The sequence below is a fragment of the Nymphalis io genome, chromosome 17 (assembly GCF_905147045.1).
Source record: "Nymphalis io chromosome 17, ilAglIoxx1.1, whole genome shotgun sequence".
Lineage (NCBI taxonomy): Eukaryota > Metazoa > Arthropoda > Insecta > Lepidoptera > Nymphalidae > Nymphalis > Nymphalis io.
This window is the reverse complement of record NC_065904.1, coordinates 3497979-3524228: the sequence shown is the minus strand read 5'-3', so window position 1 is coordinate 3524228 and position 26250 is coordinate 3497979. Positions and strand designations below refer to the sequence as shown.

Here is a 26250-nt window from a genome sequence, read left to right as displayed (position 1 = left end):
AGACCAGTCGGTAATTCTGTGTATTTTAGATTTCATTTTAATGTTGTTAATTTATTAATAAGAATGAAGTAATTAAAATTCCATTACGCTGTTCTTCGCCAGGTGTAGGCCAAGTCTAAGAATTCCGAAATATAAATTTAACATAGTCATAATTTTATTTTCGAATATTTATTGAATAGGAATGATGACATTTATTTGTGAGCAATGTTACCTAAATCACGTTAAGAATCAATAACTGAATGCAACGCCACGTTGCAAAATATATTTGGTGGCAATGGAAGCTAAAATCCACAAAAGATCAGCACAAGCTTGCAAAATTTTTAAAATTCATTTTATCTGTTCTCGCATTTCTGCTCCAGTTTTTATTAAAATTCAGCGTAATTTTTCCTAAGTTAAGTGAGATAAGATGTTAAAATCATTTTAACGACCCTCTTGAATCTTCTTAGAACATTAAAGTTTTATTTTGTATGTAGTGGAAAGTAAAGTAAAGTACATATGTATCTATTGGTTCATGTTGACAAAACAAAAGATAAAGACAGATATGGATGGACTGTATGAAGGACAATGGACTTAGGTCTGTATCTAAAATATTATGTCCCTTGTGCCTGTAATTACACTGGCTCACTCTACGACCCGAATATATATGTATGAACATACAATACAACCGGAACACAACTGATGAGTAAATGAGACCTTGCGGCTGACAGGTTTGCACAAGTTAAAAGCACCATCATCATTGGAAGTCGTCATTTACAAGATGTGACTGGATAAATTTTCATGTCCTTAAATTAAGGGAAAACCAAATTTACAATACAATATTATATAATTATTATTTATCATTGATAAATTAACGCCTTTTTTATACATACAAAAAAATGTTATTATACTACAAACTAATAAAGAATATGAATCTTCAGTCTTCAGAGATAGTAGGTACTTTATAAATCTATGGAAGTAGAAAACACATGGCGAAGTGATTTATGACTACAAAAAAACCTCCATCACTTCGCCCTTTAAGTGTCAACTTTAAGTGGAAGAAAAGGGTTTATTACATAACATAGACCCGAAAGAATTTACATAAATAATGTCGACAATTAATAAATCTTGAATTTTGTAAATAATCCTATTCGAATATATTTTTTCCTTATAGAGTTACGTTCAACAGTCGCAAAATGCTAGCAGTATTTTTCAGTTGAATTGTGCAAAATCTGCTACTACAAATGGATTTAACGAAGCAGAAGGTCTTTTAAGAGATTTTTTGCGTGATAAGTTCCACAATGTTTAAACTTAAGATATTATTTGTTTCATCAGAAAAACAATCTTTCGGTGCAACTATGAAAAGTGGTTTTCCTAATACTAGACAGGTTAATCAACGCAATATTCGTCCTGCAAAAGATCCCTTCTCGGAAAATTAGGGTTATACCAGCAAGGTTCTGGCCATTATCATGACCAATTTATATAGCTTTATAAAGTGACAACCTTTTGCGCATTTAAAACTTTCGTTGAAACATATTTAAAAGGTGATTCCATATTAATTTATCTTCAGCGCATGCTTGTTAAATAATAATTTTAGTCTGTAATATTATAATCAAACGTGTGGTCTAGTTTATGTATGCCTACGAGAAAGTGGTTATCAAAAACATTCGTTATTTAGATTTAAGCTTATAATTATCGTAGTTAAAATTAAAAAAAAAAATCAAATAAGCTCGAGTTTATTTAGCTCTTATCGCAACATTTCATGGTCATAGACATTATTTTTTTTTTATTCCGAAAAATAAACGAGTAAATTGATGACAGTATTTACTTTCGCGTATTAGATACACATTTGTTCTGCAAAAAGTACAAAATATAACGCCGTTAAGGCGCTGCCAATCATACGATCTAAGATTTTGTGTACCTGGTAATTACACTGGCCCATTCATTTATTAACCAGAACAAAGCAATGGAGATACTGACGTTTTTTTGATGATGAGTATGTGATACGAACCCATCTAAATCCTTGCAGAAAGACCAATACAATAAAGATCTACTAAAAAAATATTTTCAAGTATCCCAATATTACAGTAAGTTCTTTTCATGCAACCCATAATCGGACATTGTCGTTCATGAAAGTTTTATATATAGCAACTTTATAAATTTAATTTATTTTCAAATATAATTAAGACTATATTTTTTCATTAATTCTCAAACAAATGAATACGAAAGTATCTGATGAAAATACTTTCATAAAATGTAATTGCGCTGTTTGTTAACGAGATTTTTTTACATATAAGGTAAATTTTATATGGAAATAACTCGGCAAGTTTAATAATATTTAATTTTAATATTTAAAATGAAGAATCATTAAAAATTTAATATCTCTTTAAGAGATGTGTGAAAATATGTTAAAAAACGTTTTTAACAATTTATATATTTTTACCGTAAATTATATAAAAATGTGTTTTTGAATATTTGATTGTTACCGAAACAAGAATTATGTTTTTAATTATTTACAAAATGTATATAAAGCAATTTATTTTGATATTTTTTTATCTGTAAGACAGAGACGATGTGGTTTTCATATAAATAACAATGATTTTAATTGACAACTTCAATGACAAATATATATAATTCTATATTTAAAAAACTACAAATCATAATGTTATAAACAGGTCTGTTTGATTTGTTTTTAACCATTTAAAAAATACCATAGATAATTCAATCACAATAGATAGAGAGTGAGTGTGAATCGTATTGCTACGTACAGTACAGTACCTATACTCACAATTTAATCCTCACAAGACTCTGCATAGAATACGTTTATTATGATATGGCAGCATATTTTATCATGCAGTACATCCTTGAATGGGTGGGTTATCACAGGAAGGTATGCGCCTGAGAACGATTATATAAAGATGATTTTATAAAAATATTAAAAAAATATATTCACCATAGAAGTTGTAGTAGATTTTTTAATAGTTGAAGTTCAAAATCAGAAATAGGAAAAGTTTCTCAGCTCTAGCAGTTCTCTATCGGGTATTTTTTTATGTATAATCATGTTTTGCTTCTTTTTTCAAGAAATCGTATCAGTAATTTCGAAATTATTTCTCTAACCTAGAAAAAAACAGTTAATTGTCATTATAAACTCTAAATAACCAAGTAAATAACATAAATTTAATTTCAAAGTATTTTCATTCCTGGCTTTGCAGAACAACGTCCCATTCTGCTTGAAATTTAAAAAAAAATTGTCACTAAAATATTTAAAAAAACATAGTACAGAAATATTAAGTAAAGCAACTTTCCCAATGATTCAAGATCCGCGACAAACTAGTCGTCTACACCGAGCGATGTTCAAATTAAAACTAATGCTAGGGCTGAACTCTTTAGGCTTTTCCTCGCGAAAAATAGTGGGGCGCTTGGGGCGTGGATTATGGTATGGTAGTATATGGTATGAATTTTATATTTATTTGTTGCCTATTTTTGTAGATTATAGTCTGTAGTCGGACATAAATTACTATCGATCTATCATTTTCCGATGGTCGAACATTGCCAAAATTATAACAAATTATAACAGAGAAAACAAAATTTGATGAAATGAACCTCAATGATAGTTCAATTTATGACATATTAATAATACAATATCAATGTGCCTTTAAATGGCTACTCCAGAAACTGTTTTATCTAGCATATCATTTTATCATTCAACTCTTGGTTTTATATTACCCACTCACAGACGTTCTTTCCTACACTTTCTAAGGTTGGCTGATAGATGAGCATTAAGTCTTTTGTGCAACATACTCGCATATCTGCACCAGCATTAGCGTTACTGTTCCCCCGTTGGTCGTAATGTGATGATAACAATCCTCATCATGGCTAATTAAGGCCAAGAAGATTTTTTCGCAATGGACTGGTCGACCCTGAGATTAGCGCATTCCAACAAAATAACAAACTAATTAGTTTTATATATATTTATTAGTATACAAAATATAATATAAAAATTATTGCGTATGATTTCCTTACCACAGTATGAGACATCGCTTTTATACTATACTTAAATAAAGAATGTATCATATAGATACGATTCATTTCTTCCATCAAAGTGTTCATCACAGCACAATAGAATTAGGCAATTTCCAACACATTACACCGGTCTTGTGGGAGAAATCGTTGCCTTTATTAGACCTTTTTGTAGAGGACCAGTGATCCTATCACCATAATTACCTATTATTACTTGTTTAAGAAACGTACTTGAATAGACAATTAAAGATAAATAAAAACGCGCTTATACTATAGCTTTGAACAATATTTTTTTTTTTATTATTTTAGGAAGGAAAAAGAAACGGGCTACTCGATAGTAAATCATTCATAGACTAATATGGATCCAGTAACTTCTTAATAAAATATTGCACTGTTTTTACAATGTCAACGAGATCTAAGATACATATTTATATACATATTACTTCTACAAAAAATCCTCTACAATAAAACATACATAAGGGTCTCCTTTTAAGTATAAGACTAAGATGTTACGTCTTTTTGGGCATAATTACACTGACTCACTACAATACAAACTTTTGCTGTTTAATGGTTATATATTATAATATCTGGTGAGTGGCTGGTATCCAGAGCAAGTCAAAATCATGCCGTCGGAGGGGTACCATATTATGATTAAAAATAATGTGTATTTTGTATATTTATACTACAAGTATATGAGTTCAATAATATAAGACAACTGACATTAGAATTTCGATGGCTCGCGCCATTTTGCCCGAAATTTTACACTCCCTACAATTTATACGGTAAATTTAAAACAAGGTCGAGTGGTTATTAGGATACCATTTAATTCGTGTCACACAAATTATACGTGTACTTTACATATAATAACCTAAAATATGTCAAGTTAAGTGGTCACCACCGCTTATATATTAAGGAAACGTGACTTAATCGATTAAGGCATGGTACAAATGTAGAAATAGATAATTGTAAATGTGTACTTAACATTTATACATCACTCTTTATATATTAACTGAAATCTTTTTTATAGAGTATATTAAAGCCGAACGCGTACATCGTGACTCAGGGGCCAACAGAAGAAACGGTGGTCTCGTTTTGGCGAATGATCTGGCAGGAACGGGCAGCCGCTATCGTCATGCTCACCAAGACCTTCGATTTTATCAAGGTAACACTTACGTAATACGAAAACCTAGGATTACATTGCTTATTTGCTTATCTTCATACCACAGAAAACAGATTTTAACATTACAAAAATAAAATAAAAATCTAAAACAATCAATTTTCACTAGATATATTATAAACTTATGTATATGTTATATTGTACTTCGTACTAAGATGGTTTGAAGCTCCCGTTTAAAAAAAAAAACAAAACATATCATACATTTAGATATTTATTTTATATATTTATTTATTTTCTTTGTTTTGTAAATATGATTATGTGCGAATATAGTGTTTGTAAAAGAAAATGTAGGCGGTGGTTATTCGTTTCTGAACTAAAATATATATGAAACATTTCAATAGTATCTGAAGAGTAAATGCTAAATAATTCATACATTGACAAAGATGAAAATAATTCTATTTCAAAATTAGCCTATTGAATTGTCCCAGCTCATTTACAAAATTAGAACAACAATTTACATACATTGTAAATGATAAAATGTAAATTCAATGTAAATTCCGAAACAAATTGAAATCAAGGTATTTCATTCGCCCTCATTCTCGTTCATCGTGATTACGATGTGAATTTGTCATTTTCACACCCCATTTTGTGAGAAACGAATTATAAGAACGCTCACGCAACCCTACCGGCACTTACGTAGCGAGGACACTTGATCTTATTATTATTGTATTATAAGCTATGCATGTTTTCAGAGATTTAATATTACTTTTCTATGGATTTTTTTTTAATTTAAAAACTATACAAACTAAAAAATAAATAATACAATTTTGTATTGGATTAAATTCGACGATTAATCTTTTATTAAATGAATGAATGAGGTTGATTGACGGTTTCTTTTTTCAAAAAAAAAATTAAATAGGCTTAAATTCTTAATTAATTAACTTATTAAATATAGTCCAACATAAAACCTTCTGCAAAATTAAATTTTAAATAACATGTTCATAATCATTCGGAAGGTCCGATTTTCAAACCTTTCGATTTAACTACAAAGTGATTTTAAATCACATTGACCTCTTAATCTAAAAGACGTTCAATTGCCTTTTAAATATACATTTTAAAATCTTTATTCAAGTAGGCTCTAACAAGCAGTTTTAAATCATAATTTTATTGAATTTAATCATACACAAGGCTTACTGGGTCGTAATGTAACTGGCGAGAAACTTTTATATGGATTAAAGAAACAGTCCGTAAATAACCCACTGTTGGGCTAAAGCTAAACAATAATGGAATGATTTGGAGCTTTTACCACTACACTACTCTATATGTTGATTGTTCGAATTTATATGTTGTAGAAATTCCGATATAGAGATTCATAACGATGTTTCTGACCGCCAACGAGATGAATTATAAACACAAATTAAGCGTACGATATTTCAATGGTGCTTGTCTAGATGGAACTCGCTACAGTTATTTATGATACACGTGTTCTGCTCACTGAATAATATCGGCTTACATATAACACAGATATGCATATATATTTCATAATGAATCTGTACCTAAAAGCAAACCACTTACTCAAACCATATACTCCGTGCGACCTTTTGACCCTCGCAAAATGTTAATAATTTATTTATTACATAAGTAATAGACGCTTTCCTCTACCTTCGCTTCAGTAATGCGGGGAGATGTTTCAGGGAATACTTTCGCTTCATTTGACCAAGCCGTCATACCGAGGCGGAATTTTTGAGGTTAAGTCCCTCGACACGGGAATATTTTCCGCAACTTTTATGGATAACATTAACTGAACCATCGTATTTTCATTCCGTTCGTATCTCTAAAAACACTATCACTAAATGCTAAAAAAATGAGGAGATATTATTTTTTGTAATGTCCAACTGGAAAAATACTAAACCAATGTATATAAAACTTACTAACAGAAAGATGCAGCGCGTTTCTAGTAAGGTTTTAGTATATAATAGTTATTTATTTAACTTATCAAAAGGTTCATTATCAATGTATATAAAACTTACTAACAGAAAGATGCAGCGCGTTTCTAGTAAGGTTTTAGTATATAATAGTTATTTATTTAACTTATCAAAAGGTTTGTTTATTTGCTATTTAAAACCAATGACAAATTCAAAGTAGGTGTTATATATGCAACTATAAAATATAAATCTATATAATTAAATATCATTATACATATAAAAAGCTCCATTCCGCATTTTCAATCGCTTTTAATTTAGACTATTTTTTTATAATAAAAAAATGTAATCTTTGTTTAAAACACTATCATGTTTGGGAGAGTTATTATTAGAGATTGATTTTGTTTGTCTTAAAACTAATCGCAAAAACAACTAAAAATAATTGTTTAGAAATATATAGTTTGAAGTGTAACATGTATTGAAGCGCCTTAAGGTGAGGCAAACTCTAACGCCCAACGGCATGGCATTCATGTATTTATTTCATCATTCCATGTTATTATGAAATTTACTCCATATTCATTTTTGATTTATTTTATTTTAAATTCTTCCATTAACGACCAATTTTGATGTTTCTCATAAGCTGGACCGTGATTACCACATTTTTTTAAATAAAGTTTGAAAATACAAATGGTAATTATTATAATTTAATCGTAACATAAAAAGCCCAAGCCACCAGAAGCGATTGAAATCGGTCAAAATGAATATGATGTGTACAATTTTGGCACAAGTATGTGACCCAAAAGTTTTATTGAAGGTTTAAATCGTTTTCATCTATATAGCCATATTGATTTTAGTGACATCACTATCATATATTTGCATATGACTCTAATAAAGGCACAGATTTTCGAACGCCAAATATGCCATTGTATTTAATGTTTGGCTGGAATCGTACTTCCGGTATTAACGCAATACAGTGTAAAGTAACGGCGAGATGAAATTTTTACGTTTTGATACGAATTTAAACTATTAAATATTTCGAAAGATGAAATTGTTTAAATATATTAAAAAAATGTCTTGCATTACAATAACTAAATTTATTATTATACAAAGAGCTACAAAAGTTTTAATCGGAACTTTTATAAAATATATTGAATAATTTTTATTCTATATAATTTTTTATTATATACATAGATTAAACTTTAATAATTTATCTGCCACTAGGTAATGTGCGTTCAATACTGGCCACCGAACAAGGAAAAAGATGAGACATATGGAGACATCAGCGTTGGTATAGTCCAAGAAGAGGAGCTGGCTAACTTCCACATTCGCACCTTCCGGCTTTACAAAACAGAGAAAGATGTAAGCCTTTACTTTATATTAGTTGGTTATAAATTGAACAAGTGTATCACTCTTGCTGCACATCAACTATTATATCGCCACATAATCGTTCAGAGAATTTTAATTTTAATTGATCATTACCTCTGAGAATGCTTTTGCTGGTGTGTTTTCTACTTGTTACTTTCTTCTATTTATGCGGTCGTTTAATGATTGCGTTCATTACTTCAGTTAGCTCTTACGACATTTACGAGTTGCGATCGCGTTGCACTATTCTGCCCTGCATTCTACCACACTGTATTCTACCTGAGCATTAAAGTTAAAATAAACGTAAATTTACCATCATTTCAGAATGTTAATTTTACTGAGAATATCTGACGAGAAACTTAGAACATACTCTTTAAAATATTATTACAAAGTCCAATTAAAACCTTCGACTAAGTAACAGGTACTTATTAAACTGCTTGTAATCTAAGTTTTAGAACTTATGTATTTAATTTGGATCAGCAATAGAAATATAAAAACATGTTTAAGAAAATTTATCATGTTTTTTTTTATTGTATAGGCAGGTGGATGAGCAATTGGGCCTTTTGATGGTAAGTGGTCGCCAACGCCCATAGACATTGACATTGTAAGAAGTATTAATTATTACTTACATCGCCAACGCGCCACCGACCTTGGGAACAAAGATGCTATGTCCCTTGTGCCTGTAATTACACTGGCTCACTCACCCTTCAAACCAGAACACAACAATACCAAGTACTGCTGTTTTGTGGTAGAATATCTGATAAGTGGGTGGTACCTATCCAGACGAGCTTGCACAAAACCCTACCACCAGTACATATGATGAAATTATGCAATGTTTCATAAAAAATATATCTTTTAAAATTAATTATTATTAGTATTAAGGAAGACTTTAAAGAAGTCATAAAAAATCGGTGAAAAGGCCATTATTATAAAATGTAACAGATATAAATATCAATTTGCTTTGTTGAGAACGTTTCCAGTAAATTAAATACGTATTAAAATGCTTCACTTAGAGAATAAAAAGATAAATGTTGTAAAGTAACAAAAGACATAAGACAATAGGGACAGCAAGTTGCGGCAACACCGAAGTGAGAAAAAGCCATTTGTAAGTGTTTTACTAAGCTTAATAAAGTTTCTCATTTAATCGTACATTTCATTATGTTGAGAGAAAACAAAATTCCAGTGTACTGTCGACGAAGATTTTTCTTTCACGACCCAGCTTAGAAATAGCTTAAGTTCCTTTTAAATATGCTTGTATATTTTTAATTTTAGCTTCGAGAATAATATTTTGTGGATAATAAAGCGTTTACCTCCAGTTTGGTAAATGAGATATGCATATATAATCGTATGTTGATTTAACACTCGAAGATGCGTATACAAATAGAAAAGACCAAGAGTCTAAAAGTATCTATTTTTTTATATTTGTTTGTATTTATTTAAGGCTTTCATGTCAATTCCATTACACATCATAAAATAAAATAAATAAATAAAGCCTTTATTGCTGTTCTTATTTAATATAATATTATATAATTATAATAATATTTTTCCTTTTTGATGTATCCTAAACTTTTGAAGTGAGATATCGGCTCACGGTCGTTAATCTCCTACAGCTTGTCTTCCGACAAAGGCCTCCTCTAAAGATTTCCATTCTATTCTGTATTTTGCTTTGCGAGTCCATGTTGGACCCGCTACTTTTTTAATGTCGTCCTCCCATCTCATAGTCTGTCTACCTCTGTTTCTTTTACCATCTCGAGGGTACCATTCCGTTACTAACCTTGTCCATTTTTCTTCCTTTTCTCTCATCATATGTCCTGCCCATCTCCACTTTAGTTGTTTATATGATGTGTATACATCTTTAAATTTTGTTTTACTTTTTATGTTTATATTATTTTTTATTATTTTTTTATTTTTCGGTCCTTTCTTTTAACTCCTGTCGTACTTCTCTCTATTCCGTTTTGGCAAATTTTTATTCTGTTTCCTAATTGTTCTGTCAATGCCCAGGTTTGACACCCATATAGTAAACATGGTAAAATACACATATTATATGTTTTCCGTTTTTTTTTCATAGGCATTTCTTTGTTCTTCATAATTTCACTAAGTGACCAATAACGTTTCCAAATATTAGCGATTCTTCTTTCTATTTCTTTCTGCATGCATTGTTCGGTAGATATTAGCTGTCCCAAGTATATATACTCCTGTACGTATTCTATTTGCTCATTATTTATTTTTATGATCTCTGTTTGCGAAGAATTTGACAATATTTTTGTTTTTGTTAGGTTTATTGACAGACCTGCCTTTTCGCTTTCATCCGTTAGCTGTTGCAGCATTGTTTCCAGGGTCTTCGGACTGTCTGAAAATAAAATTAAATCGTCTGCGAAACGCAGGTGACTCAGGTTTTCCCCATTTATGTTTAGACCTTTGTTTGCCCATTCTAGATTCGTAAATATCATTTCTAGGACGGCTGAAAATAGCTTAGGTGAGATAGGGTCTCCTTGTCGAACACCTCGCTTAATCGGAAATTCTTCACCTATACATTCTAGCTTGACTTGCCCAGTACTCTTCGTGTAAATGTTTTTAAGAATTCGTATGTATTTTGTTTCTATGCCTTGTGTAGTTAATGCGTCCCAGATAAAGCCTTCTAATGTGTCGAATGCTTTGTTGAAGTCGACAAACCCTAGAACACATCATAATTTGATTCAAATAAGCCCAAATTGCACATAATATACTGCCTGAATAGAAAAATGAAATAACTATATAGAAAGAAGTGGAAACCTCAAATTCAAATAGTTCGTGTTTTCTCAGAAAATAAACACTTAACAAAAATAAAATAAAATCCTCTGAAGTCATAAAAGCGCAATCGATTACAAAAGCTGCCATTAAAGAAATTAATACGATCACTAAGAATAACTCGAGGTTAATAGAATTTACTGAACATTATATATATTACTTACGTCATAACAATAAGCTTTTCAATACTAGGTACTTAAACATTAGTGTGACCCTAGTTTAAGTAATGCATATATACGGACAGATTAGAAGAAACTGTTACATTGAAGGATATTGGCGAAGGAATTCACGTCTATATTAAACCTTACTTATATCTTACTTTTAACCTACTTATACTTAACATTGTTTAGCTGCTGTTTAGTTAAGCATTGATTTCTCTCTTTTCATCAACATTGATTTGACATTCGAAAAAAGAAGGCATGCCATGTCATGCCATTGTTTAACTTATTATTCGCTATTCAACATGCTAATAATCTTAACGAGTAGTAAAATATAAAATTGTATTTAAATAAACGCTATTATATATTATAATATATATATGCTATTATATATATATTCAAATAAACGCTTAATATATACTATACTTTATTCAGGTGGTAGTAGAAGAGAGATTTCTTCTTCAGTTCCACTACACACAGTGGCACTCACACACATGTCCGTTCAGTAACGCACTGTTGGAATTCAGACGGCGGGTAAGAGCAGTAGTGGGGAGAAGACTGGCTTCTAGCTCTGCTACTGGGCCTATGGTAGTACATTGCAAGTGAGTATTAAGAAAGTCCATCGTCACCATCTTGTAATTATATGCAAAATTATAAAGAAATGACTTATCTTAAAAATATAGGCATATTTGATAATAGTTCAAAATGTTGTACAAATTGACAAATTCAAACTTACATGATTCATTATACTTATACACTTTCAGTGACGGCGGTGGTCGATCAGGTGTGTATTTAGCTATTGATGCTAATTTAGAGTTAGCTGAAGAAGAAGACTGCTTCGATGTTTTTGGATATTTAAAGAAGTTGAGACAATCAAGAAAAGGCCTTATTGAAAACGAGGTAAGACATATTTTTAAAAACATTTTATTTTATTATTTTACAATTCGAAAAATAAATTATAATTAAATTTTATCGTAGGAACAATATAAGTTCGTCTATGACACGTTAGAAGAGCAGGTTGTATGCGGAGTGTCCTGGTTTCCTGTATCTGAACTATCACAAAGACTGAAACAGAAATCCCAAAGGGATCCAGTAACGAAGCTTAATGAATACCAGAAGGAATATCAACAGATTTGCAAACAAACACCTCGTTTCACTATAGGAGATTGTGCTGGAGGTCACAGAGGTGATAATAGGGAGAAAAATAGGGATGTTCTTGTTGTGCCACGTAAGTTGTATTTGTTTGATTTCAATAACATCCCGTAATTGTGCCGTTTCTAAACAAGGCACTTTCTCCAGTTTTAAGAGTATATTTAGAGATTATACCACCTCACTGTTCCATCGGGGATTGCTACTAGTGGAATACAATTTCTTCATGATGTTTTTGATGAATTTCAAATAGTTGATAACTTGAAGCTGCTTGCTCGGATTTGAACATGAGATCTTTGTTAGGCCAGCTCGGCTCGTCTATTAGTTTATCTTATCAAGGTTACTAAAGCTGACTTCATGTATTTGTATTCCTAGTAAGTTAATTTCAGTGCTACAATTATGTACTACCAACAAACGACGTAAATCAAATTTCGATTCATTAGTAGATAATATAGATACAACCAACACACATACTTAATAAATTGTTCTTATAAACAATACTATTCACATTGTTCGAAATCGCTTGTTGTTTTTATTTATTGAACATTTTATTAAGCGCACCAAAAATAAAACAGACAGCAAAAAAACCTTTAAATGGAATTAAATGTAATAAGCATGTTTATGCCTTAAAAGGAACCACTCAAGAAAGATAAGAAAAATATGATAGATAAATAACAGATTTATTATTGTTTCGTCACATACCTACCACCTGAACCACCTGGCACTTCTTAATTGACATTTATTCTACGTTATTGACCCATAGGACTTAACCTATTTCCACTAGAGATTAGCAAATAGCAGTTACAATATATGGTATTACATAAGGTATTAACCTATCCTATCAATATCATGTATAGTATTAGTAATACTTAATGCTACAATTTGAATGAAAGCAGCAGGCTGCTTTGTTATAAGCAAATAATAAAATAATTCATTTGAGCAGACAAACAAGCAACTTTAAAAAAGGAGCCTTTTTACTTAGTACTTTTAAATCGTCATTTTAAGTTAAAAGTACAACTACCACCGGTTCGGAATGTGGATTTTACAGAAAATATTTGCCTCTATTGTCTTCTAGTTAAAAAGATAATTTTAAATACAAACACACGGGGTAGACTTTTTCATGGTTAGAAATAAATATATTAAATAAAAAGAAAATAAAATAAAACAAGATACTCAAATAAAATTTTAAAACGTTTACCAAAGTATCGCGATCAAATATATAATTATTTGTTTCATTATGAGTGTGTTGAAATCCGTACAAGCACGACTGAGTTTTCATATACTTACAATTATTGATCTCTGCGATTAACAAGAAATTCTGCCAACCTGCACTAGAGCAGTGTGATGGAATGAGTTTCTTGCCTTCTTCTTAAGGGAAGAGGAACAGTTTACCCAGCTGTGAGACTTTTACGAGTTTTTACTTAATTTAATTATATTCAATACCAAAATTAGTGAGTATTCAATATCTTTTGTTTTTCAGCGGACAACTTTCGTCCATATTTGACATCTTTTCAAGGCAATAGCTTCACAGATTACATTAATGCTGTGTTCGTGGATGTAAGTATCCCAGAATCACTATTCCTAAAATATAGAATATCATATTTCATACTTACATCAGCATGCTGATCACTTAAATATCCTCATCTTATCATCATTTATTTCATCGCCGCTAAGTGTAAAGTTTGGCAGACTTTTAAAGTTGACCTTCTACTTTAGGTCAATTTTTCAAGGAAATATTTTTATTCGTAAGCTGGTTTCCTGACACAATACTCATATTTAAGGAGCTTACGTACTCGATTGATAGGCTTAACGAAAATACCCTTAGTCAGCTCATTCGATAACCGGATATTGCGATGGGATTACTTTAAATATAGAAAGAAATTATTTTGCATTATTATTATTTTTTATTTTTTACATATTTTAAGTACTATATTTTTTATTACACACTACATTTTATATTCATTTCATTTATAAATAAAAAAAGCAAGTTTGTTTTTAGTCGTTACAAAACATTTTATTTTGTAATTAGGGCTACACCAAACCTCGGGAGTACATTGTGACCGAATGGCCGTTAATAAGGACACAGGGAGAGTTTTGGTCTCTAGTCTATGATTACGAGTGCGCTGCGGTTGTGGTTTTATGTGTACCACCCAAGAACTCTGTGAGTATATAAACTTTACTATTATGTTCTTACACTAATTTTTCTATATTCGATTTGTATTGTGGAACTTTAAGAGTCGGACACAATTTGCCAACCCATTCATATTATCATCTCGAAATATGTATTTTATATAAGTATGCCGCTGTTTTATATTTTTGGGCAATACTGTATAATAATAATATTATATTATATAAATAGAATAGATTTGATTTTTTGTTTGTTTGTTTGAAATGAATAAACTCAAAATCCGCTTAACCGATTTTAAAATTTCTTTCACCCATAGGAAGCTACATTATCAGCGACTAACATATATATATATATATATATATATATATATATATATATATATATATATATATATCGCTGATAATGTAGCTATATAAATTGACATCTCTACAAATTTGCAATAATGTTACCCACCTTTATTATATATAAAATTTTCCTACAAAAGTCGTTATTGGCGTAAAAATGTCGTGGCGCGCCCCTAGTATTGTATGAAAAAATAAAGAGCTTGCTAGTCAGTGTAAAAAAAGTCGCGAAGCATTCATACAGACATTTTATTACTAATAGTACTATTTTAAAACGATTCTTTTTTAAACGTCATTCTACTTTAAAAGTTTACTCAAATACGTGGCCAAAAAAGTTTCTCTTTAATGAGAAAGTAAGTTAAAGTAAATTCCTAATTTAATAGATACAATGTATAGATCAAATTTAAATATTATTGTTGTACATTAGAAAGGAAGTTAAAGACGAGCTAAAATAACATTTCGACAACTTCCTAAATTATTTTTATTGACTCCAAAAGTCGATGAATTACGTCTTCGTCCTACAATTCATTTCATTCGTGAATTCATTGACTAAAACAGATGGTTTTTGTTCCAGCAACAATACCCTCCTTTCTGGCCGGAGGGGCGGCACTCTAAGAAATACGGTCCAGTGTTCACAATAGACCACGTTTCGCATAATCATTATACCAATATCAAGACCTGGATATTTAGAATTAACAAGAAAGTGAGTAAAAAAAATATTTGTTATTTATATAAATTTAATAATTTAAAAAAATACACAATATGTTTTAAGTGTGCAATTGTGGCCTCGATATTTTCCAGGCAACCGACAGAAACTGAACAATAAGATCAAAAAAAGTAAATTATATACACCGCTATAAATTGTATTTAAATCTAATTGCTATAATGATATAATGTTGAATTTACGTAGCGAGAGGTTTTTATTGATTAACGGAAAACACTAATAAGAAAAATAAGAATTATTTCTTTTATTTTAAATAGTTGCGTCAGATTGTGTAAATTAGAAACACAAATTAGAGATATCCTGCTACTGAGATCCTTGAGCTAAGATAAGCCTTATTGAATCGCGTTAAAGCGACTTTTGTAGGCGTGTCCGTTTGAGATGACGTCAATTTAGTTGAGCCTAATACCACCAAGACGCAAACGTTGTTTATTCACTGCAAAAAAGAGTCCCTTCACACTGGCATATTTTGAAAAGCAGCTTTTCAATATATGTCCGTATCGATAATAGATAATTATTGGCGATGAATCTCAAACACAGGAAAAAGTACTTAGCAAACGGCGTCGCCTGGCTATCGGTATTCTATCGGATATATTTTAAAGTGTGCTCAGTAACTTTAAAACATTGTTCCTTCTCACCCTTCTACCACAGAAGAGTGAGGAATCGTAAGTACTGGTATATCACCCCTATATTGTGTAAACCTATCTGCCCGCACGAAATGGTTAAGTTCAACGTTTCTGGTACGTAATACCTGGATGTGGAACAGCTTACCAGCTTTTGTGTTTCGTGTCACATGTAACGTGACTGCCTAAATAATACCTAGTAACGAGTGATAAAACGGTGTCACAGATTATAACTTAGGCTAAGAATGCAGACACAGATTAAAAAAGCAATTTATTTATTTAGCGTGTTATGATTATATTTTATTGATATAGTTTAAATATTTTGACTTTATAAATAAATAAGCCCGTACGAATGTCTATATATTAATCGTATATATATTCAACGTATTATATAATATGGTATGCGAATTGTGAGAATTTCGATACCAGTCTATTCAAATAAATAAATAGTAAATGAACAATGGACAATCCAGTGTCATTTTATTATTGTAGTGAATAATTAAATTCCTTTTGCTATACATATTTATTTCCTATTAATTATTTTGGCTCTCCGTAAATCCAATATACAAACATGTTGTTTATGTGAAACAAAAAGAGTCCATAAATTATCGGGAAAAATATGTTTTAAAGTCAAGAATTACATTTACTTTTCTTAATATACATTACTTACTTATATATGCGGATTACATATTCATTAAGCTAAGGGGATTATGCTTTTCAATAAAAAATATATTGTTAATTATTTTGTTTTACAATAGCCAATAAGATTACTATGTAATCTACCTTGATAACGAACTCTTTAATTCCATAGATAAATTTTTGCCGAATTTGCTTTTTATCTTCATGTATGTACTCTCTTGGTTCATAGATTGTATCGCTGACCGAATTGATGGCAGGGGTCAAAGCGCCTCCTAAAACTGTCCAGCTCTTCCAGCTGACCTGCTGGCCCATGGGCCATAAAGTCCCTTCATCCACCAACTCACTCGTGGAATTGATGAATATGGTTGAAAGGTGGCGACAACGAACCGACTACGGACCAGTGTGCGTTGTGTCACCGTATGTACAAACAATATCAATAATACTAAAACATGTATATTTTTTACAATACCTGTAAATATTTTACGAGAACATGGTATATAGCGGAAACACTTTCGCAGTGATGGCCGTAGTCGTGCAGGGGTCTATTGCGCTGCCAACGCCTGCATAGAACAAGTTATACAACACGGCGAGGTCGATGTCTTTCAGGCTGTGAAAACTGTGCGACGCCATCGTCCACAACTTGTCGAGAATATGGTAAATTTTACTAGCTAAACACATATTAATATTCAAAGAATGAAATACAATAACATCAACCTTATTTATTTTGCAGACTGAATATAAATACTGCTACGATTTAGTTCTTCATTACGTGCTGCATTATTTAAATAAAGATATGAATGAAAAGAAGTGAGAGTGCGAACTTAAGGACGAGCTCTGGTTCATTGAATTTGGGCGCGGCGCTGCTTTACCCACCACGCCAGAGGAGACCAGCCCCACTGCGGTGCCACGAGATGCTAAACGACAGCAGGCTCGGCCCGCGCGGCCGAGGCGAGGTCTATCGCTGGATCGCCTGATGCCCAGCACCGCGCGTCCACCGTTGCCACATGCTGTCACTGTTGAGGCACCACGCCGGCCTCGACGTGATCGTCCCCCGCTTCGTCGTTCGATCCGACTCGAAGACGACGAAGGGGCGGCCGAAGAACGTCGTCGTGTCTTCGGACACGGACCTCGCGTGCTGTCCTTCGATGAGGGGGACGCCAGTGATGAGCATGAGGAATGTGAGTGCCAACGGTCATTTGAACGTTCCGGACCGTCCGCTGACACGCCCGACGAAGAATACGAACCAGAGTTCGCCACTTCTCCTCTAGCTGACCCAATATTGATAGGTAAAAACTCTCATATACGCGGTGTATCTGCGGATCGCGTGCTTGACCGTCGTGACGGTCCGCCAACACTCCGCGTACCCGCTCGTGCTCACTCTCAGGGTGTGTTCGAGCGTCGTCTTCCTAGAATTTATAAATTAGGTTTGATGGATAAGTCAAAACGTGCTAGTTCTAGCGCACTATATGAACGGGTAGACCGTTCACCGACTGAAGCGTTTTATAACGCGACTGGATCGACACGGCTCAGTTCCCAAGAACTTTTTGAAAAGTTTTGCTCTGAAGATTTTACTTCTCTTTATGGACGTGAAGATGATCGAAGACGGAAACCACCTCATTCGAAATCTACAGGTAGCAGTGGCTCTGATGTGCGACATGAACGAACCTGTTGTAAACGCATGCCATGTGGATCACAACCGGCACTTACTCGTCGACATATATATACCGCCCCACGTTCTGATCGTTCGACGGATTCGGAGGAAACCTCACCTCGTCGAAGCCATTTTCGTCCTATACCACAGGAATCAGAATCACGCAAATCAGATGACTGTTCTCGCTCTGCACCATTACTCAGTCCGGATAGATTTGAAGCGCGATTTACATTTGATATTTCGGAGCGGAGTGAGGTAACATCGAATCGTGACGAAACGCCCTCTGATGCGACCGAAACACGCAATTTAACCTTATACGAGGAACCACATTCGGATCGCACGAGTATTTGCGAATTATACGATGCAGCTTTTACATCTCACCGACCATCATTCAGACGCGATGGATCGCGACGACGGACGGGGCCCTTCGACTTGAGTACACTCGATTTCCGCGCCATCGATGATGAGAGTCCACGCACGAGCCGAAGAACATCTCAACGTAGTGTCGATGATACACTTCGGCAAAAGTCAGAAACGCGTAGTTGGGCGTCAGATTCGGTTTTCACTACACCGGAACGTCGACAGGCCGAAACTTCGCCATCGTCGACCGACACTCGTCACTACCTAACAGCGCAGGGCGATTCACAACGAGCCGATTCGGCCGCCGCGGATTCGACGCTAGCGGATTCGACCGTGGCCGATGAGCCCCCAAGCGTCATCGAGAGATCCGAATACGCGCTCGCATTAAAGCTAGGACGGATAGATATGGATGAAACGCCGGATCGGCCAGCCTCGACACCGGCGACGGAAGGTGGGCGGCTGTCTAGCCGGGCCTCGATGCACAAGTTGGAGCCGATCGAACCCGATCGCGTCTGCGCAGGAAACAATGACGGTGAGCCTTCGACAGGGAACGGTACGAAAACGGAGGAGGCGCACCGACGGCGGCGCGGCGCGAGCGAGCCGCGGCGCGCAGCGCGCTGCTTCCCGCTCTGATGGCGCGCGGCGGCGCCGGCCCCCGCGCCGCGCCGCAGCCGCCGCCGCGCCGCCCACCGCGCCCCCCACCCCGCCCCCCACGCCGTGCCTTCCTGCCGCCGCGCGCGCGCGGTTGCGATCCTGCATCTGAAGCTTCTGTGCGACCTGATAGACGCTTGCGCCGCAGGGGGCCCGACGTAGGTGTAGCTTAGCGGGCCCACCACCTCCTGTCTGCCACCGTCTCGAACCTTAGTCTTCGCCTAGTACCGAACGGTAACTGCCAAAATTCTAATTAGTAAGTTTGTATGTATCAATTTTACTTCTAAATTAAAAACGGCATTTCGTCAGTATCGTTAAGTAGGCAGAGCCTAAAACGACTACGTTTGTATGTAGAGCGTAGATTCTAAATTCCTTAGAAAGTGATCCCGGGGCTCACCGGATCTCCGGGACGGAGGCCTCGGTCGTAGTCCACGACTGACACAGGGTCATGTAGCTAAATTGATAAATGTAACACATTGTCCTACTCACATTGGCACATCATTGTGAGCTTTAATCGACGGAAGCATTTTTTACATTAATGTTCGTTATAACGATTTGAATTTAATAAATCCTATGTAAAAGATTTATTTCATTATTTGAATAAAATTCTTAGTAAGTGATATTCATACATAACGCCGTACTCAAGCGATCTTTTCTTGTTTTTGTAGTACCTAGTACTTAAATAAAGGAAAGTGTAAACTACAGAAAAACGTTCGGTATCTTGTAACTGTAAAAAAATATTTATTTCATGTTTTGATGTTAGTAAGTATAAAATTACTGAATGTTTGTAGTTTAATTCCAATATTTTAATAGCCTCAATAATATATTATATATTTATCGTTTGGATTTCTAATAAGTATTTACAAATTATTTATAATGATTATAACATTGAATAGATATATTATTATACAATTATATTTATAAAATGCTACTTTTTAAAATAAATGTTTCTTTTTCTCAAATTATTTTGTTATGTATTTATCAATTTAATGTGCCAATGAATATGTTATTTAAAATAATATAAGCAGCATTAATTTACTGTATTCACGATTTAAACGCTTTCGAATCTTCCTATTTATTATGAATTTACATAAGTGTCAAAATATTTTAAATACATTTCAAAGTAAACTGAATGTCTAATAATTAAATACAAGCGGCATAAATTCAAAATCCACACATCATACATTCGAAGTTCAAAATATGGCGATAAAATATTTAAAAAAAAATACAATATCCTAAAAAATACATTAAATTCTTTTTAATGTTTCTTTGACAATTATTTAAATGACAGAAATTGAAATAGGTACTAGATTGTTTAGTTAATATCGTATTGTTGTTAAATTATTTATAATTTAATTATTAAGCTAGCATATTTAAGCCAAATTTAAAAATAAAAAAAATTATGTAATTATGTTTTAATGATTCGTAAGAAACTTTATCTTATTTAAAAAAATCTGTTTTTCATGACGTTTTTTATAAATATGTCATGACTTGTATTGTTTTAAGAAGCGTTCCATTAAAAATATGGTTAGTTATTACATTTTGAAGCTTAAGAAATAACGATCGCTGAAAATTTTGTAAAATCCAGATCATTTAATCCTATACAATCGTAACGAATGATAACGCACAACCTCACATCAATCCTATTCATAAAAATATACGTAATCTATTATGGTCAATTAAATTAAGTCCATTTTAGGTAAAGTCCATCGCAGTCAAATAGACCTTTAAAATGTTAATTTTTAATGAAATATTTTTTGGCTGTATAACTTACATACCGCACCTGTTATAAAAAATGTTGTAAAAAAATAATAATAAAGTTGTCACACATTTTGGTTTGTAATCGAGTTAATAAATAATAATTGACCATATGTCCAGCTACTGAATCCATTTTTATAAGAGCATTTTTAGAGATACTAAACACGTGTAAAATGTTAAAAAATATTAGTCGTCAAATATAGATGTTAAGTAACAAACCTAAATTGTTTTAAAAGACATTTTTAGAAATTTGTAAGTTTTTTGTGATAGGACGCGAGGAAAAGTTACAAGTAAAATTATTTCTTACAATATGTCTTCATACTATATTATTTTAAACTTTTTTTATGTATCCTAATTGTAAAATAAATAGTATATGTTGTGTGATATATACATACATATATATTTATCTCTACAAAAACAGTGAAAATATTAAATTTTTTAGTTTAGAAACGTTACATTCATTTCATTCATTCAACAGTCATTTCGTGACAATTTTAGTTACAGGATATGAAATATTCTTATTGATGATTTGTTTTGGAATGGTGTAATCGATGTTCGATAATTAATAACGACGTCAAGTGGACCATTATTCGATGTTTTAGTATATAAAGTTATAGGCACATGATTAATACAATTTTCTTTGTAGTTTTTTAAGTGATATATGTAATATATGGACTCGCTGCACCGACCATCTATTTATGTAAATAATAGGTTAGTAGGAACTGTCTTGTCCGAGTATCTATATTATACCAAGTGAACCTATTGTATACCATATACACGTATTAATGAATTTGATTATTATAGAAGAGAATATTGTAACTTGATAATATATTAAATTATATAGAAACATTGTGATTTCAGATTTTCAACTTCCGAAATATTGTAAAATAACTTATTAAGATATTGTTGTCATGGATGTTATTTAAAAGGTAATTTTAAAATTTATACATGGAACTTAATGGAAAATATATTTATTTGTTGTATAATATATGACTTTTTATTTACAATTCGACCCATAGAAATATTAAAAAGAATATGCAAAAATTTAATATGCTTTCAGTATTAAAATTCGAATCTAATAAAAAAAATTTAAATCTTTGATCTCTTCATAAGATTTTGTACACACATACGTACACAGAATTACTGAGAATTACGTTTTTTTTTAAACTTATGTTTATTAAATAATAATCTAAATAAAAAATCCCAAAACTGATATTATATAAAATATAAAATGATGTTAGAATTTTTACACATATGTCAGAATTATTGATTCGAATATTATATTACCATTCGTGTACATTTTTGTAGTATAAGTTTAAATTTATAGTTGTAAATAATGAAAGCGGACTTAAGCGTTATTTCTTTAGCAAGCATTCTACGTTCGAAGTATGTAAAATGCATATTACATAAATATATTCATTTAAATATGTTCAAATTGCTTTCGTTATTATGAAAACTTTTATTAAGGGGAAATGATTATTTTATTTGCATCAAGCTTAAAATAAATCACACATTAATTTCTACTTACAATTAAAATTAAACGATAAAAAACAAACTTCGCAAATAACATAAAATAATAAATAACATAATAGTATAATAAAATGTATTATTAAAAGTAGGAGTTAAAAAAATAACCAACAAATATTTGTTATTTAGCTTTTAAATCGTACATAAAACAACGATATCAAAATTTCCTTTATGCTAATATAATATTAAAACAACGGTCACACAAATTCAATTAGCAACAATTCACTAATGAGCCACCCACAGACAATACGGCATGGATAAATCCATATAAATCATATTACACCTTCAAGTGGTTGATTTATGCTCGCAAGACTACTCATGATTTAGATTTATTCAACATAAAAAAAATGTCCCTCTACTGGGCTAAACGCTTCCGCTCTTTATCTTCTCCTTTCGATGCCAATCTAAGCACCACGTAGTTATATTACGAGTTGAATCCACAAGTGGTGGATTTCTTTCTGAACACAAAATGAATTAAAAACACAAATCAAGCACCTTAAAAATTCAGAGGTTCTCGGATTTAATTCCTCAGTCTTAAGTTCACTGGACCACCTCGAATCCATTGAGTGAATCAAAACTATGTCATTAAGAACAAGTAATGGACACAACATATATGAAAAATACAAATTCTTGTATTTGAATGTTATATTAGATGACCGTATATTATCATAGACATCAAATACAGATGATTCTATTATAACAGGGTGCGCGTTATTGATGTGTTTCTATGCGATGCATGCCACTAGTATGTAGTTAATAAGCATAAATTGTTTGGCTACGTAGTCACATTCATTACTACGTTAATACTGCATGTGAATATTCAATTCATCTTTACATATAATAAGATCATACTTTCCATGTCTGTGAATTAACTATTTTTGCAAAAAAATACTGTGAGACGAGAGGAAATAAGTACTAGAACTTAAAATGGGCAGTTTTTAAAATTTTTGTCGGTTTGTTTGTTCTTTTGTACGCGCATCACACAAAAACCACTCATTGGATTCAAAATTTAGTAACTGACAAATGCGAAGTTTTATTCTGAGAGTAATATTTCGGGTTTCTGACCCACACAGAATGAAAAAATATTCTATTTTTAAGTTTAATTAGAGATTTCTAGCAACACGCCGTCGTGCCGCTGTGCCGCGTTGTGCGTTCTCGGAACTATCGGGACGCTCTGACGGGGCCATTGAGCAATATGCATATTCGAACACAAAAAATAATTGCAACAATATTATCGTTTCTATTATTAGTTTTAGATTATTTATTCCTAGTAGTTTTTTTTTGTTTCAGCTCACTCAGCGCAATTTTAGATTTATTGAATAAGTGATTTGTGGTCAAGACTTGCTTGGCAGTGCAACGTACCTAAATTTTTGTTGTTTTTTTTTTTAGTTTTAACTCACTTATTTGGTAGTTTTATCATATAAAATGGCTTCTAGCTATTGCTATTGAGCTATTGCTCGAATCTGTCACAGTATAACAAAATTGCTGAACGTGCGAAACAACGTATTCTAACGAAATTAAAGAAGAACAAGCCACATAAATTATGTAAATTGCAAAATCATACATAAGAACAGATACTCTGAGTCACGTTACGTTTTATAACATTTAGATATATGTAATTCAACGCCGCATACCTACCCCTTCACTGATATGTGGAAACGCGTAATTGCGTTTTCCAGCGAGATAAAAAAAGATCTAATTCCACATTCGTTAGCTAGTATAATACGCATTTTATGACTTGGTTGGTTCAAATTTTAGTATCTTATAAAAGTAGTGCTCGTTAGAAAATTAACTGAATATTAAGCCTTTCATTGATGATTTTTAATATCTTATGTGCACAACACTAAAAATATACAATAATATTATACAAAAAACGGGCTTAACGCTACCGCATATCTACTAGTCAACCTTAGGTCTAGAAACGTGTGCAAATATATAAATAAAATTGTGTTTAATAGGAGTTCATTTTAGTTACTATTTCTGCTATATAATACATAAATAATGATAAATTGGACCAAAATAACGATAAAAATATGATTCATTATTTCGCCAAAATTGTTTGTAAAATAATTATAAAGGTCTTTTCATAACATTCAGATTGAGTTTATTTTATAAAGTCATTATATTCAGCGTATTGTGACACGACTAATAAAGACCGTTTGCTAACGCATCAATTACTATAGAATAAATTAATATATTTTTTTATAATAACGATTGTACAAATGTATTCAGGTGAGCATACTAATTGGCACAGGGCTATGCATGAAGGATTAAGAACAAGCATCCAACGTTACAGATTAAGCATACATGATTGATATTCAGATATATTACACAGCTGTGCCACAGATTATCTAAACAATTCAGTAGTATACTGTCATAGTACCTGGCAATTCATATAAAATATGAGCATTGGATTATGCGGACAAGATTAATATTATTAAAACTAATTATTTCGAAGAGAATACAATCCCTACGTTGTATGATATTAAGTAGTTCTTACAATTCATACAAATTATTTCTTTAAGAAAAACTTTAACACAAATACAGCTATAGCTTCAATCAAATAAGCCGCCTAGCTATGAAATACGCTGGTTCGATGTGATTTTTCTTAGTTTAATAGCTTATTTGGAGGGGGTGATATGTGCTCACTTATTGCTTTAAGATAGACAGCTTGTATGTATCCCACTGTTGACCTACTAAGGGTCCTCTAAAGGACCTCTTGACTCTTGAATTGAGGAGAAAGCTTATTTTACTACGCTGTTCTAATGTACATTTACAGGCTGTTAGTAGATATGTATTTCATTTGATAAAAAGAGTATTTACTAAATTAATTTCCGGTTCTTCTCCGTGGAAACTTCATTCCAATGGTAACTTTATTTGTATTATATGATGATTCAAAATTGCCTATAATATCTCACTTGAATATAGAACATTTTGATATGACTTAATACCTATTTTATTGTATTATAAACAATGCCTAAGTTTTAGTATTAATCTAATAGTTACGTCTTTAGAAGATTTGTATAGCATACGTCTCAAAAAATTAAGGTCAAAAGATTCAAACCGCGTTTAAAATGAAAAATTCCAAGGAAACCTCTACATAATTTTAAGCGGTCTTGTCAAAGAAAGCCCACTCTAAAGACCTAGTTGAAAAACAAACCATAAGTTAGTAAAATGATGTTTTGCTATTTTAATAAATTCATTCTGAAACTAATTTTTTTTTTATTTATTACGTAACCTACACTCAACTTTACTCATGTTGTCATCCTATGCTATAGAAAACCTGTTTATATACTATCTACAAAACATTATTTACTTCAACATCAATAAATAATCAATAGTCGAATTATAAACCAAACC

General features: G+C 32.2%; 1 protein-coding gene across 1 annotated transcript in view; it reads left to right on the top strand.

Moving 5' to 3' along the window:
• Positions 1 to 17854, top strand: part of LOC126774757 (receptor-type tyrosine-protein phosphatase kappa) — a 153315-nt gene extending 135461 nt beyond the window's left edge. The window contains exons 6-16 of the mRNA XM_050496293.1: positions 5024 to 5158; positions 8257 to 8394; positions 11778 to 11944; positions 12107 to 12242; positions 12321 to 12570; positions 13972 to 14048; positions 14521 to 14652; positions 15535 to 15663; positions 17173 to 17360; positions 17462 to 17597; positions 17674 to 17854. Coding sequence (XP_050352250.1) covers positions 5024 to 5158; positions 8257 to 8394; positions 11778 to 11944; positions 12107 to 12242; positions 12321 to 12570; positions 13972 to 14048; positions 14521 to 14652; positions 15535 to 15663; positions 17173 to 17360; positions 17462 to 17597; positions 17674 to 17754 — 1569 coding nt within the window. The 3' untranslated portion in view covers positions 17755 to 17854. The remainder of the gene's footprint in view (positions 1 to 5023; positions 5159 to 8256; positions 8395 to 11777; positions 11945 to 12106; positions 12243 to 12320; positions 12571 to 13971; positions 14049 to 14520; positions 14653 to 15534; positions 15664 to 17172; positions 17361 to 17461; positions 17598 to 17673) is intronic.
• The last annotated feature ends 8396 nt before the right edge of the window (positions 17855 to 26250 follow it).